The following is a 16621-nucleotide window of genomic DNA, read 5'->3' as shown; positions in this document are numbered from 1 at the left end:
TTTCCCAATACATAATTTCCCGAGGCATCAGTTTCTTTATCCCTAAGAATGGGAGGAAATTGGGCATAAACAGTTTCACTATTGATATCAGGCCTGGAGTCCCCTTTTTCTGTGCCCTATCCTTCATGCTGCAATTCACCATCACTAAAAAGAGAGGTGGCAGCATAGTCATCAGCTAAGGCTGCGTGAGTTTCAAATCAGATGGCAACAGTGCTCCTAGGAGCTAAATTTCTGTGACAGGTGTATTGTTTGGGGAAATATTAAATGTGTTCTTCCATGCTTTAGAAAAGGAGCATTTTTTAGGACTTCTAAAACTCGATTCTGAATGTAGGTAATTGTTTTGCGGATGAATATAATCTAGATTTAACATATATTTTTCTACTTTGGTGATTTATACAGAGTCTATGAGGATGAGAATTTTGAGTTCTTTAGAAGAAATGTGCTTCACTTACTTAGGCAGAGTCGCATGATAAATGAATTCTATACTGTGGTGTTTATTTGTGCACAAATTTCTCTCCAATCTACCTCCTGGGGTATGACTTGGGTCCCAGTAGCTACTGTTAAGCTTTTTTCTACCTAACCTACTATGAGACCCACTGGCTTTAGAAGTAGCTGTGTTGTTCAGAAAAAATGTAGGGTTAAATGCACTGTGATGTTTCTCACCTGGGAGCAGTATATAAGAAAATGCTGATGATTATTGTTTTATGATCACTTAGGTGTCATTGAAATATGTCTGATTCCTGTAGGCTGGATAAACATGATCCCTTCCTTTCTTACGGTCTTGTATTTATTTCCCACCATGAACTTAATGGTTTGCTAGGTAGTTTTTTTAAGCCTCAAAATAATTAACTGAGTAGGTGCTCTCTGTCTTAGGAAATCAACTTATAAATTGTAATCATTATCTCAGGGAAACTTTTGAATCCATTAATTTGAATTAAAGTTATATGCAAGGACAGAATTTTAAAATACTAATATATCCGTGCCTATAATTTCCATTTTTCTTCATGAAATCACATTACACATCTTAAGTCAGTTTAAATAGTTTTTTAAAAGTTTATTGAGAGACATGTTATCTGAATAAAAGCCAAGTAATTTATGTGTCAAATTTGTATTATATTGCTTTATTAAAAGCTTGCCATTTTGTTCCTTTACTAATGTACTAGAGTATCTTTTTCCGTTTGGAACACCTCATTGATTTGCATCTTTTTAAAAATGATCTAAGATCTTAATTACCACCAAAACCTAGTATATAGGAGGTTTTGAAGCTCAATTGTCTGGATATAGAATTTAACCAGAAATAAAGATAAAAAAATGCTCTTTTCAATTCTTGCCAAGTTCCTCAAAAGACTTTTATTGAAAAGTTTAGATCCAGGGCATTTGGGAGTGAAACCAGGTGCAAAATAATATGTCATCAACTATTTTACAATATTAGCAAGGAAGGGAAAGATTATAACTAGTGCCAGATTATAAAATACCACGTTCTTTCTAAAACTTAACCCAGGTAACTATAGAGTGCCAGGCAGCTAGTGAAATGTTAATGTGGTATTTAAATTATTTTTCTTACATGCTGAGATCCTTATTACTCTAATGGAGTAAATAAAAAATCAGAACTCTGCATTCAGTTTAATGTAAGGGTAGAAGAATTACATCCCCAATTTTGAGAAATGTTATTACTCCTTCCCACATGGTTCATTAATATCCTTTCAATGGCAGAATATATCTTTGCATTTCTTGAATATGACAAGTTGCTAATAGCCTCTTTTCATCTTAAAACAGTTCCTTTTCCACCTACTTATTTTTAAAATAGAAGTTTGTTTATCAATGTGTTTGTCCATACAACAGCCACTGCGTCCCACCCATTCATATTTAACATATTCACAAATTATGGTGTGACTCGAGCCAGTTTTTTTCTATTGCTCTTTTTCATGATAAGTTCAATGACCCTCTCCTTTTTGAGTGCCTCGTTAATGAAGCTAGAAACCAGCTGTCTGAAATATGACTATCATTTCTGAGATTTAACAGGCATGTGCCTTGGATAAATTAAGGAGCAGTCAGAGGAGGTCCATAAATATGAATCCTTTGCCAGCTGCTTTTCCGTTAAACTCTGTTGGCTGAATAAAATTAGTAAATAATTATGTTGTTGGGGAATCTACTATATCCAAATGTGATATAATGCCTTCCTTTAACAACAGAGCTTAATTTTTCCTATATACCAAATTAGGTTTTAGGGTAATCTACAATGCAAATTGGTCAATTTGCATCAAAACTATGCCTACTTGTTCTGATTTGTCAACACCTCTTTTTTAAAAACGTCTTTAACATTAAGCATGGGTGGGCAGGACCATCTGCTTATGGCATTCGCCCGCAGCTCCATCACTTAACACAGGAGACAGGTTACAGCTGTTTAATTGTTTTAGTGCTGAATGATTATCATTCTATCCAAAATTAATATTTATATATGTATGCATGGAAAGCATGTGGTTAAACATAAGTGATCTAATTGTGAATTAATGACATTAGGTATTCATTAATTAGTCCCCACATGAACAATGAGGTGTAAAATAATGCTTTTCACATACAATCCAACTCTTGGCTTTTAAGATGAGACACCAGCAGTGATTTATTATGTATGTGAGTAATCCACTCCAAATACATTGGTGTAGGCAAAGAAAAAAAATCTCCATATAGCTGCCATAAAAAGCAAAGAACAAACTATCTATGTGGTTATGTCACATACACTTTCCGGCCCCCAAAAGGGCTATCCTCTAAATTGTGGCCAGTGTAAAAACAAACCACATAGCAAAAGTCTAGATAAACAGTTAGGACTGCCTGTACACATGCCACCCACCGCGACTGGAAAGGATTGTCTCAGCTAAGGGCGTGCTTCCTCCCGTATTGAGGAGCAGTGCCACATGCGCTGACACCATTCTGCTATAAAAGTTAGAATATATATTCCATCTGCTCAGTAGACTTCAGAATGAAAAAGGAATTCGAAACTTTTCAGCAAAATCACAATATAAAGATATGCATGTAAAACATGATATTTAAATGTCTTAGTTTCCAAATCGTTACTATAAAAGTGACTTGTATTTCTGAATTTGTGAACAGATTATATAGATATTGATGTGGCTATTTACACTCCTTTAGAAGATATTGATTTACCTTGCTCCAGTGAAATTACTAAAGAAGGAACACAAAATATAGGAGGGCAAATTGTGATGTGTTCTTTATTCCAAAAAGCTGGATCACATGTTGATTGGGAATTGCGCATCTGACCAGCAGAGGGTTTGTGAAAGACAAATAAGAAGAAAACTCCTGATACAAAAATGGAGTTTTCCTCACTCTGGGAATGAGTCAGTTCATACAAAGAATATTCCCATCAAAAGGAGTATATCTTAGGGAGGTGGAGAATAAGGAGGCTTATCCTAGCATGATTGGAGCATGATTTGGCTTATGAAAACAAATCATTGCCAATCCCACATTTCTTTACTCAAAGTCAGACTTCTTCCTTTCTTCATAGTCTATTAAAAGATACCACTTACCTCATGAGCCTGTTCTTTTTAAATTTTACACTATTTTTATTAATAAGATGAATTAACAATACATAACATTTATTGAATGTTTACTATGCACTAAGGCACAATGCAAAGTTCTCCACATACATTATCTTATTTAATCTTCACAACTTTGGCAGGTGGAAGCTATTGAAATCTCTGTTGGGGAAACTGAGGCTCAGAGAGGTTACTGGATGCACAGCTAATAAGCAACAAAACCAGACTGCAAACCCACGCGAGCGATTTCCCACCCAAGCTCTTAAGTACTAGATAGAATGTACTGCCTCCCGAATTATTTTTTAATTGTTTTTGTGTTTATGTGTATAGTGAAATAGAGGAAAATTAACTGTTTCTGATGCCGGGATGTCTTAATAATAAAGTGCCCCTTTTTGTTTTCAGGAAAACTTCAATTAGAACTAAAAACAGGACTCATAGTTTACCAAAGTAAAAAATAACAATTACAAGAACAAAAACCAGTTTGAGGACAGTTGATACTGTGAAGGATTTAAGAATGTTGTAAACTATTTATTGAAAACTTTACATGATGTCCTTTCAAAATTTAAATTTATGTCTAGTTTTTCTGTTACCTGAAATTAGGCTGAATACTATGCATAGGCATTGGCCACTGAAAAACACTCATAGGAAGTGGGTGGATTACCTGTGTCACCTGTATCAGCTCCTGAGAAAAGGCTGAGAAACGTGTAGTGCCCAGAATGCAAGTAGTCACACCCACAAATACAGAGAAATTACTTTCTCTGTAAATCACCTTTGAAAAGAGCCATTTGTCTACTAGTTTCAGAAAATAAATTATAGTTAATCATAAGTGAGTTGAAAGGATTGTTCATTATTTTTCCAGATATCTTCAGGAAAACTGACAAGAGAAAGACCCATTGTGTTTTACGTACTTATTTACAAGTTTAATTCTGTGAATTTTTCTTTTCTTTTCTTTTTTTTTTTTTTTGAGACAGAGTCTCTGTTGCCCAGGCTAGAGTGTCGTGGCGTCAGCCTAGCTCACAGCAACCTCAAACTCCTGGGCTCAAGTGATCCTCCTGCCTCAGCCTCCCAAGTAGCTGGGACTACAGGCATGCGCCATCATGCCTGGCTAATGTTTTATATATATTTTTTTAGTTGTCCAGCTAATTTCTTTCTATATATTTTTTTAGTGGAGATGGGTTTTCGCTCTTGCTCAGGCTGGTCTCAAACTCCTGAGCTCAAACGATCCACCTACCTCGGCCTCCCAGAATGCTAGGATTACAGGCATGAGCCACCACACCTGGCCTGAATTTTTCTTAAATATTAAATTTCCTGAGTAGAAAAAAGAAATGATTGTAGACAAGAAATTATACCCACAGATATTGACCAATCAGTAGATCATTGTTAAGGCTTCCTGGGGTTAGATGTGTTAGCGCTATACAGAGACCACTCTAATCATTGTAATAACCAAATTCATGTTTTCAAAATCTCAAATAGACAGATGCTTACTTAGTATTATAATTGTATTATATGTGTATGTATATTATAATTTTTATTTATTAATGTTAACAGCTGTCTCTGGCTAGTTTCATTCCCAAGTCAGCATACTAAAATATACGTGTTTTTTTTTTTTGGTGTGAGAAATCCTAAAATGTGTTTTTTGCTTATGTCATGCAATAAACTCAGACTGGGAGTAAAAACTAAAGGGGACGTGTCACTAACATGTTTATGTATGTGGTTCAGTGGATGAAATCATGCCATATGCAAAGACTACCACAAAACTCATACATCACACGCCAGACAATAGGCATTTCTTTTCATAGGCCGTGCACATGCCAACAGCCGTGAGCCTGCTGTCTGCATTTTGAGTGCTCCACATTATGTATACGTAGTCCACAGTGAAGCATGAAATTCTAAACCAAAGAAAAATACCAAATACTGTTCTTCCAGTTGTCTGCACAACTGCAGCTTATAAGAACACTTTTTCAGCAGTGCTGACTTTATCAAATATGCTTTATCTCAAAGCACCTTTTCCATAGAATCTGGATTTTTCTGGGCCAACTTAAATCACAAAAATATTATTTCACTCTTTTGGAATGTCTTGGTATATGTAACATGCCAAACTAAAGTGTGGTATTTTGTTTGGGTAGGTGTTTGTAAGAAGCAATGTATTTATTTATGCAGATAATTTTTACACCAAATTTCCAAACTATGAAAAGAATAAAATATACAAACTTTCAAAAACAATTTATTTGAAGCAAGTTTTCAAAAAAAATGTGCCAATTTTAGGGAGCAAATGCTCTTTAAAACACATGTGTGCACACACATACACAATTTTTTTTTTTTTACTGACACTACCTCACTAATTGTTAAAACTCAAATGAATTGACTATTCTACCTAGGATAGAATATTTTTTTATGTTCTACCCTAACCTTAGAATGAAACTTCTGTGGTGAGGGAGAACATATTTTAAGAAGCCTGGGTAAATTCTTAGGAACATAAAATTGTTTTATGGTGTTTAAAATGATGTCACTGTCATAATCCTTTATGATATGGTAATCAGTAATAAAACAGTGCAGTGAGTACCAATTAAGAAGCATCAAATCAATGGGTATGCAGCTTGCACGCTGATTTAAACTGCTGCTGATTGGAATAAATGGATTTAATATGTACTTATTTGCAGACTAGCTTTTCTGTCATCCTACAGGAACTATTACATGAATAATCTAAGAATGATACCTACTTACAACTTTAATGAGATACTAATGTGAATCATTTTTTAAAGTCCATGTTATAAAGTAGTATGAAATGTACAATGCTAAATAAAAATCTGTCCTCTACTCAAAGGACGTTGCAGTAATCACCATAGTGAAGAACAGGTCTATATTTTTTTATGTGTTCATCTGATTGAATTATTCTTTTCTGAAGATGAGCCTCTAAGATTTTAATGTTGTAATTAAACTGAGAAATATTTCGAGCATTCTGGACCCTGTATTATTTGCCTATGTCTACACTATACCCAGGAGTCAATTCAGTAGCCCAGTGAAAATACTTTACTATTTAATATACTCCAACCAAGCACACTGTCGATACCAGAAACCATATGAATAGCTCATAGCCATACACGTCAGCAGCTATGCATACACAGTCAAACTAATTTTATTTTCCCTTGTGAGCTGCCTAATGTATATGACCACTTGGTTTGCCGTTGTTTCTTCTCTGTGTTTATGAGGATCAGTTTGATGGTGAAAAGAAAGCAAATTTGGAATTAATCTTGTTCCATGTGGACCTCCAAATATCCCAGTTCCTCCACAAAATGGGCACATATATTCCTTTGACCTCATTTTTAAATGAGCAGCCTTCTTTGGAACTACTACTCAGCAGATATTTCTTATACACCATTTATACGTCAAGTCAACTGCTTCTGTTCCATTTGTGGAGGGGATTGTTTTTTAAAAACTCACTTGTTTTTATTTTTCCTGGTTTTTATCCCTAGTTTTACTATCTTGCCCACTGGTTTTCCAAACTTTGGATTTTTAGAACAGGTTACTGTTTAGTTTGTATAAGGTACTTTCATTTATGAGGCTGTATCAACAGATTAATATTTTAAATTAGTTTGGATTTTAACCTTACTTCTGGTTTTTTCCTTTAATTGTCAATGTTGAACTAAGGTCTTCTATTGTTTTTAAATGAGAAGCATGTTATTTTGTGGTTTTTGGGGGGTGGGGGTTATTTCAGAATATTACAGGGGTACAAATATTTTGGTTACATGGATTGTTTTGTACTGCTTGAGTCAAAGTTATAAGTGTGCCCATCACCCAGATAGGGTACATTGTATCCATTAGGTGTGATTTCACCCATCCCCTCCTGCCTTTCCCACTTGTATGATTTCTGTTGAATTTTACTTCCATCTGTGCACATGGGTGCTGATCGGTTAGTTCCAATTTAATACTGAGTACATGTGGTGTTTGTTTTTCCATTCTTGTGCTACCTCACTTACGAGCATGGTCTCCAGTTCCAGCCAGGTTGTTTGAAAAGGTATTTATTCATTCGTTATGGCCAAGTAGTACTCCATGGTGTATATACACCACATGTTATTAATCCACTCATGAATTGATGGGCACTTGGGTTGATTCCACATCTTTGCAATTGTGAATTGTGCTGTAATCATTCCAGTGCAAGTGTCTTTTTGATGAAATGGCTTTTTTTCCATTGGGTAAATACCCAGTAATGGGATTGCTGGATCAAATGGTAGGTCTACTTTTATTTCTTTGAGGAATCACCATACTATTTTCCATAGCAGTTGCACTAGTTTGCAGTCCCACCAACAGTGTATAAGTGTTCCTTTCTCTCTGCATCCACACCAGCATCTGTTGTTTTGGGGCTTGTTGATAAAAGCCATTCTCACTGGAGTTAGGTGATATCTCACTGTGGTTTTGATTTGCATTTCTCTGATGATGAGTCATGTTGAACATTTTTTTTCAAAAGGAGATAGACTAATGGCCATAAACGTATGGATTTCTACATTTTTTTGTCTGATTTTTTTCATTCAAGTAAATTCATTGACCAATCCAAAAACAGATGATGCTTCTAGTCTAATTTGCATAGATACACAGTGCTGGTTCTTCTGAGTTGTAGACATAGCTTATTTACTAAGAATATGGACTTTGGCATCAGACTACCTGGTTGGAATTTTGGCTTTGCTACTTGCTAGCATTTTGATCTTAGGAAAGTTACTAATTTACTTTGCCTCAGTTTCCTCATTTATGAAATAGGAAATTAATGTTATAATAGTATCTATTACCCCATAGGGTAATGAAAATTAAATAGGCTAATTCATGTTAAATGCTTAGCAGTTTTCAGCCCATAGTAACGGTCAGTAAATGGTAGTTATTGTTAATATTAGTGTATATAGTTAGAATAGATGGATTGGAGTGAGGGAAGAGGAACAGATGGGTGGAGAGGGGAAGGATGTTGTAATTAGGCATTGCCCACTTTTTGCTTCTTTCTCAAAAGATAGCCTTTACATTTCTTCAAAAGCTGCAAATACATGTAGGACATACTAAGGCTACCATAAGTACATTTAATCATTTTATGTAATGGACATTAAGACTCCAGTGTGAGCCAGGCAGTGGGAATGCAGTGATTAGCATGGCCAGGAGCTTACCATTCTGATGGGGAAGGTTTACACACTAACTCACTTATGTCTGTCAAGATCATAAAACCTGCATTTTTATAGCATTTCTTAGCAGAAATGTGTTCGTCACAGCTAGTTCTTGATTCTTCTCCTTTCCTTTTGCATGTACTCTGATGTACATACTCCAAGAATCCTTCTATGAGAAGTATTTGGGGGGGAAGGAAGAATAAGATCACAGAGGACATGGAGGGAGAAGGGCTGCCCATAATTTTAATAAATAAGCAGATGAGGCAACAGTATGCAGATAGAATTTCCGAAAAGACACTACTCTATGTGTTAGGAATTAAACGTGGCACAAAAGTACTACATATGGGCAAGGTCTCTCCTGAGGGGCCTTCGAGCCCAGGTCTGTTACCACAGGGTGCAGACAAGAGCAAATCATTCCTTGTGTCCACCTCCAGCCATCTTCCCAAAAATACTAAGGGGAAAATACGGTAAATAGAGGCCTTAAAAAGAGCATGAGTTCTTCTTAAAAAGCAGCACCTACTGCGGCAGTGTGTGCACAGGATGGGAGAGCAGTCATGTGCTTTGCTGACAGTGAAAGTTCATGGACTGATGATAAAAATATTTTTGATGAGCCAAATTTTTCCTCTACATCCAAAATGTCCATGAATCTTTGCTCACCTGTACCAGCAAGTAGACCAAGGGCCTCCAGGGCACAGGCCTGAAACCTGAGCAGTTGTTTCATTTGCTGTGTTCCAGAGGTAGCTATGTGTCTGAATATGTTTTGGAAGAGAGACAGTTGAGGCCAAGAATTAGCCCTGGCATTTAGAGTAGATCTACTGTGCACTTTCCCAAAGAAGCCACGTCGACATCTAAAAGAAGGTAGGACTACCCTATGGCTTTGGGGAAAGATGCGTCTGGTTAAATTCATGTTAGATCAGCCAGGATTGCATAGCACTTCTGAGCTCCTTTCATCAGGTTTTTTTTTTTTTTTGCAAGTGGAAAACAAAAAAAAGTTTCTAAATCTACAAGAGAAGGTATTGTGACAGAGTAGTTAGGAGCAAGCTCTGAAGCCAGACAGCTAGACACTCGCTTGTGACCTTGAGCAAATTAATCTCTCTTCTCCTCGGTGTCCTCAACCGTGTTTACCATCCCTACTCTATTTACTATCTCAATTTTACACCACAGGGTTGGGGCGAAGGTTAAATGAGAGAATACTTACTGTAAAGCACCGCGAGCAGGATGTGGCACGAAGTAGCCTTTGTTATTGTCTTCGCGGTGCAAGGCTGGGGCAGAGTTGCTTCATGTGTGTCACTGGATCCTTCTGAACTTACTCTGAACTAGGAGCAAGATGCCTGGGGCGGAGCTAGAAATTTGGGAATCATTAATACACAGGTGTTCGTAATCTGTAAGTTCTAGAACCAGGGCTCTTGGAAAAACGGAAACCACAGGCAGCATTTTGTGTTTGTGAGCATATGTGCGTTTTTCTGGGGAGAGAATCCATAACTTTGACCGGTCTACTCAGAGATCTGAGACTCACAAAAGATTAAAAGTCACCATCATATAGGAAAATGGTAATACTCATGCCATGTGTGCCACATGGGTCTTCGTACAAGATAAATAATTGAAATGCCAGAGAAAGTTATTGTATGAATACAACATTTTACTGGAGAAAAGTGTTTTAAAGGGCTCCATTTTATATGTCTAGCGCCCATTTTTATCAGTTTTATTCTACAAAACAAATTTAAACCTTCTTAGTAGATCAAATAGGAATGACTTTCCTTTAGTGTCAGAACACACTTGTTAGTTTTCAGAATAATTTTTCTGCAACTTAATGTGCATTTCAGCAATTGCTAGGTGTATTAATTTTTAAATACACTGTATTGTTTTTATGATTATTATTCCTAATGGCTTCTTACAACATGCCTGCGTTTTTCTGATTATTTCCTCTAGTGATTTATATTATAGTGAAGTTTTTATTGTTGCATTTCTAACTTTTAATAATTATTTGAACCTCATGTGTTGACATCACCTTTCAACTTCTTCATTATTTAGAACCAGCCTGTTGCAGCTATTGTCAGAAATTTTATTCAAGGCCAATACATAATTGTTGGTTTTTTTCCCTTTTCTCTCCTAGTTTTAAGCTATCAGCCTCAGAATTATTCTCTGTTATATAAAATGCAAATGACAAATCTTGGTATCTTTTTCTCAGTACAGATGTTTCTCTTATGGTTGGTTTTTAGCCTTTTTCAAAACTTATGTTAAATATTTCTAACACTTAAAGTGCTATGTTAATCTTGACCTGTTATATATTTTAAATGTATTTTCTACTTTCAGCTCCACTTTTGATATTCTTCTGACCCAATGCAAACCTGCCTTTTCCTTAAATCAATCCACTGTTTTCCATAAATGATTGTTTCTTAAAATAATGGCATTGACTGATTAGAAATAATTTAGTCCTCCCTTAAAACTGCTAATTCAGATCAGAATTACGTTGTGTTCTTTCTTTGGTTATGTTAACTGAAGTGGACCTGATATAAGAGCAAACAGGTTTACTTTCCAACTATGGTCAGTGTTACTAATTAATTTTTGTCAACTAAGACTTCCCTCAGAAATGCTACCTTATCTGATATGGAAACCCCAGAAGTTTTTTTTTTTTTGTACTTGTTTATGTTCAGATCATCATTTGAGCTATTATGGGGCTCTAATAGATTATATAACATTTAGAAGAAATTATATGAATGATGTTATGCAATAATACATTATTATTTTAATGTTTAAAAGGTGAATTATTATATTGTTATAATTTAGTAGTGCTTAACACTATTTCTTCTTCCCCTTAATTTTACCTGCAATATATTGTCAATAGCTATAAACATGTTTATTTTCCAATGCAATTGAGAAGCTTTTAATGGAATCCTGTGGCAAACTGAAGAATCCTTTTATATACACAGTACAGTATGTGTCAAAACCATTTACAGTTTTGTTTACGCACATGACAGAACCACCAGACCTGAGTGGCTCGACTGAAAGTTACAGTTTAAATCATTCTGTTAAGAGTTCTGCTACCACTTGCGTATGTCAGTAATGAAAAATAATCAACATAAGCATCTTTGAAAAGCAATTTTAGATCATTAAAGATGTATGAATTTTGACAAAGCAAGAAGATTTGAGGCTTATTAAGAATATATTAGGTCTCTACAAGGAGAGAAGCATTTATGTCTCTGTTCAAGAGGAAAGGTGTAGCCTAATTATATAACCTCATGAAAGATACATGGACAGGGGCAGGGACAGGGACCACAAAAGACTCGGGCTTAATCCCAACTGTTCCTACAAACCTTTTGTGAGGAACAGAGCCTATTCCAGTCGACTCCTGAAAATAAACTAGATCTTAGAATGCTCCCATGTCCTAATGGGCTACATCTGTGAAACAGCATTGTCTGTCTGGCCTGCAGGCAAGGGCTACTGAATAACCATTTTCTACAGAACTTATACGTGCCTTTTTCAAATATAATGTAAACATGTTACATTTATTCAAGGAGTCTCAATTTCTTTCTTCTTTTTTTGCTTATTTACTATTAAAGTTTTTGATTATTTGTAGATCTCATAGTTGTAAATTTCCAAAATTCTTTAGTAATAAAGAATTGATTCCATTTCTACTTAGCTATTTATAAATTATAATCTTAAAAAGATGAGGGTGAGTGCATTCTAAATAATCTATGAAAAGTAGTGTTAGTGCATACTTTTCTTGGAAAAAGCTGAGTATTTCCTGGAATCATGACTACATTTGCTAAAACATTAATACATTGCATTTTTAGAAGATATGAAGGCATCTCTGTCGTGTGATGTGAGTCTTATGTCAGCTGCAGCTACTCGATTTGCATGTAAATTCTGAAAATTTTCTTGTCCCATGTGACACTTCTGAAATGTCTGTCTGTTCTTTTTTCCTTTTTAATTTCCCAAGCTCACTATTTGGATAAGATAGTTAAAGGTACTGTATACTTGCTCTTTGTTGACATATCTACATATATATCTATATATAACCGTGTATCAGATTGCACTAGGTATGACAATGGACTGTTTTCCATGCATAGTTTGTAAAATATCAATCAGGCTTACATTATGTGAAATGCCTTGGATTTAAAGTATTGAGACTTAAATGTCTGTGTCTCATTTTTATAATTTTGGGTTATCACAGATTTCATTGCTATGTAAAAGCATTAGTTTTCTTTGGAACCAAAAACTGAAGATAACAGTACATTTGCTGTTTTTTGTTTTTTAGGGTTTTTTTTCCTGCTTTGAGGTCTTCATTTTTGGCAATTCAGCTAATGAGCTATAAATTCTAAATTAAAGAATGACAAATACTCTTTTATCACAGAGTAAGAAATTGTCAATCTAAAGAAGATTCTGGTTAACATACGTTGAGAGAAATCTCATTTATCTCATCTGGAAACTTCTTTGGCTTTTTGTAAATGCTTCAAAATATATCATAATTTATGCTCTTTTATTTTTTAAAAAAACTGCAAAATATTGTGCATTCCATAAAAACAGAACTGATAACCTTGTTCAGCAGAAAACAGCAGATTCTCATGTCTTCAGTTATAGTAGAAATAGGTGGAAAAAATTTTTTCAGAAGAGAAAATTCCCTTTCCCTTTCTCCTCAGATTACCTATTTTCTATTCCTTGTTTGTGCTTTTCATTAGAATATGAAAATATTCATGGCAATATCCAGGCTTTCATATAACAACTCTTGTGTGCATGCAGTTAGCTGCTGCACCTCTCTGTCAGTGGGGCAATTAAACCTTTCTTTTTCGTAAAAATCAAACAATAAAAACACATCCATAAGGAAAATTCACCTTTTATGCATTGAATCATCCATAAATACAGATGGTAATTGTCTGAAAGAAAAGCAGCAGCAAAATTAATCTCTTCCTGACCTGATGGTGTCCATAAGGATAATTTCGTTATACTCTTCCACGAGAGACTGTCAAAATATTCTTCTTTCTGTTAACTCTAATCTTAAGAGACAGAATGTCTCTTTATTTTCTTTTCAAGTTCCACAGTGGAGGAGGGGAAACCAATACATGAATAAATCTTTAAATACAGACTTAAAATAAACATCTTTAAACAGATTGTTCCCTTAAATTTTGTCACCGAAACAAGAGTAGCATTCTAATTATAAGAAGCTGTCTAACAAACCCCAATTGTTAGAGCAAGTATATCTATTAACTTATATTTTATACCAAATTATAAATAGCTCTGTCCAAAGAGATCTGATTAATAGCCAGTTATTCTTACAATCTTAGAGCATTTCTGTCCTTGCTTTTGTTGGTGTCATATCACACTCATAAACAAGAACACCAGAATCTACCTAAGCGTCATCCTCATAAACAGATCATGTTGGCTGCATGCCAGATATCATCAGTAGGAAGTGACAAAAATTGTTTTTTTTAAATGTCATGTTAGACTGAAACAATTATAGATTTTGGGTATATTAAATTATTTTAATTGTTTCCCAAATTTTCCCTTCTTGCCCATAAAAGCAGACAAGATAGGATATAAAGGTAACAGCATAAAAGCCTTAGGGAGATTGTCACAAAATATCACTCTTCGCTATCTGTCTTGAAGCACGTCACTACCGTGTTTTTGTTCAGTCTATCAATGTTTTATTGTGGTCCTTATGGTATTTCATTTTGTCCGTCCTAAGTAATCAAATATGCACAGCTATTACATTTAGTTGAAAATCCTGTCGGTCCTGTCCCATCCGTATGCAGCCTGAATCCTAATGTTTGTTAGAATAGATGCTAAGCTGCTTCACTATTTCCTGGGCTTTGCTTATTCTGTGAAAAGGAATGTACTCTTGGCATAAAGTATAGTCATTGATACTGGCCTATACTTTGTGCAATTATTTAATGCACTGTAATTTCACATGAATATACGGCAACTCTGAGGCCAGATAAAATTAATGTTCTCTTTTTAGCATCATTCATATCCTCATACCCACTTTCATGCTTTTGAATTTCGAGGGAATTTTTTAAAGCAACAAGGTGCTTTAAGAAGGCATGTCCTGATAAATGACCAGTGATGTTTACAACAGATTAAAAATCTAGACTAGGGATTCTGAAATTATTTTGTCCAGATGTGTTTTCACACCATACAGTAGACCTTGTTGCTTTGCTAAGGGAAAAAAATTTAAGTTAATTTTGTCTGGCCCGCAGCTACTTAGTGGATCGTTGCATATATTTCTGTCCTGCACAGGTAAGTGGTGTCTCAAGGGCCAGGCCAATCAAAGATGCCACTTGGATAAGAATTAGATTCCTTAGATAATGTTGCTGTTTCTATCCATGTGCAATTACAGTATTTGTGCTGTTTATAAAGGCCTGTTCCCACTAAGTGTCCCTTATCTGTTTATTCTAGGTGCAGAAACTCTCAATACTCAAATCACTGGTGTTTTCCTTCTTTGTCTTGACAGAGGGTTGCCCTGGTCTATGCAACAGCAATGGAAGATGTACATTGGACCAAAACGGCTGGCACTGTGTTTGCCAGCCCGGGTGGAGAGGCGCAGGCTGTGATGTAGCCATGGAGACCCTCTGCACAGACAGCAAGGACAATGAAGGAGGTAAGAGATGCTGAGCATGGAAACAAGTGTGTGCCGGAGCACAGGTTTCTAAGTTACGGGGAGTACATAGGTATCTGTTGCCAAAAGAAGTCTGATCCCCATAGATTAGATTGATTGAAAAATGTGGGAGTGCTGATGGAGTGATTGTGCCCCCTATTTTTCCTGAAACAAATGCAAGATTGTCATCATTTGGGGAAACAGCAAGGTAACCAAGCTACTGCATAATGTCCATTGTTTTCCATTCTTTTTCTTAATCCACGGGGGACTGTTCTCCTCAACTACAGTATTTAGGGCTCTGTGAATTGGGAGCTCCAAAGCAGTATTTTAATAGCTAACATTCCAAAAGATGCAAGGCATTTTTAAGCTCTTCTTTTGAAAGGCATGGATGGAAAAAATTAAACAGTCACAGAGAACAGTCCCCTTGAAGCTGTGCTCAAGTGTCTTTTTATCCTTAACTTTACACCCTGTTAAAAGTGTTGTGCTGTTCCTCCCAAGTTAAGCGACTTTGTTAAGAATCATTATTTTCCCCATTGAGCACATCCCTCATGCTGCCGCCGTATTTTAATTTCAGAGGGTGGAGAGTTGGTGATTACTCCTCCAGTGATGGAATACTTGACCCTGATAGCTGTTCAGTTTTGACACACATTTAGGACTGCGTTTTTAGAAAGGCTGTAGTTCCTATGTGGGCCTCTGTGGTCACTTACTCGGTGGGTAAGGGTGGGTTTCCCGACCCCCACACTGCCCCTGCCCTTTGGAAAATGCCCACAGGGACAATATGGTGTTGGCCAAAGGGTGCAGGTTTTGGAGTCAGACAGATCTTTACTGTGTAGTTATTATGTGTCCTTACACAAGATTTTTTTTTTTTATCTCTTTAAACCTCAATTGCTTCATCTATAAGATAGGAATAAAAAATTTTTGGAAAGGATTAAGTGAAAAAAAATGTATGCAAAGTACATAGCGTATCGCCAGGCACATAGTATGCTGTAAGTGGCAGCTATTATTATCCAATTTCCCTTCTTTTGTTTCCAAAAGTGCTCATCCTAACTAAATGAATTTCACAGAAGGTTGTCAGAGAAGATTGAACAGCCTTTTCCTTTCTACATCAAGACTGTTCTCTAGGAAACAATGACCAGAACTAAGTCCTCAGCCTCCCCTGCACCCCCAAACACACACACACACACACCCTTATTAGCCTGGGCCCACAGTCACTCTCAAACCAAATGTTATGTGTACATTAGCTTTCTCTCAAGGAGCTGCAATTCTCCCCTCCAGGTTCTAGCAGACTGTTGATTGTTTCCCTATTTTCTTTTAACTTGGACTGTCAAAAAACTGGA

The 16621-nt window shown here is 35.9% G+C and overlaps 1 protein-coding gene across 1 annotated transcript in view; it reads left to right on the top strand.

Moving 5' to 3' along the window:
• The window catches only part of TENM3 (teneurin transmembrane protein 3), a 437141-nt gene that overhangs the window by 340913 nt on the left and 79607 nt on the right, over positions 1 to 16621 (top strand). The window contains exon 12 of the mRNA XM_045552462.1: positions 15141 to 15287. Within this exon, the coding sequence (XP_045408418.1) occupies positions 15141 to 15287 (147 nt within the window). The remainder of the gene's footprint in view (positions 1 to 15140; positions 15288 to 16621) is intronic.

The sequence above is a fragment of the Lemur catta genome, chromosome 5 (assembly GCF_020740605.2).
Source record: "Lemur catta isolate mLemCat1 chromosome 5, mLemCat1.pri, whole genome shotgun sequence".
Taxonomy (NCBI): domain Eukaryota; kingdom Metazoa; phylum Chordata; class Mammalia; order Primates; family Lemuridae; genus Lemur; species Lemur catta.
The sequence above is the reverse complement of the archived record's forward strand: the minus strand, read 5'-3'. Positions and strand labels throughout refer to the sequence as shown.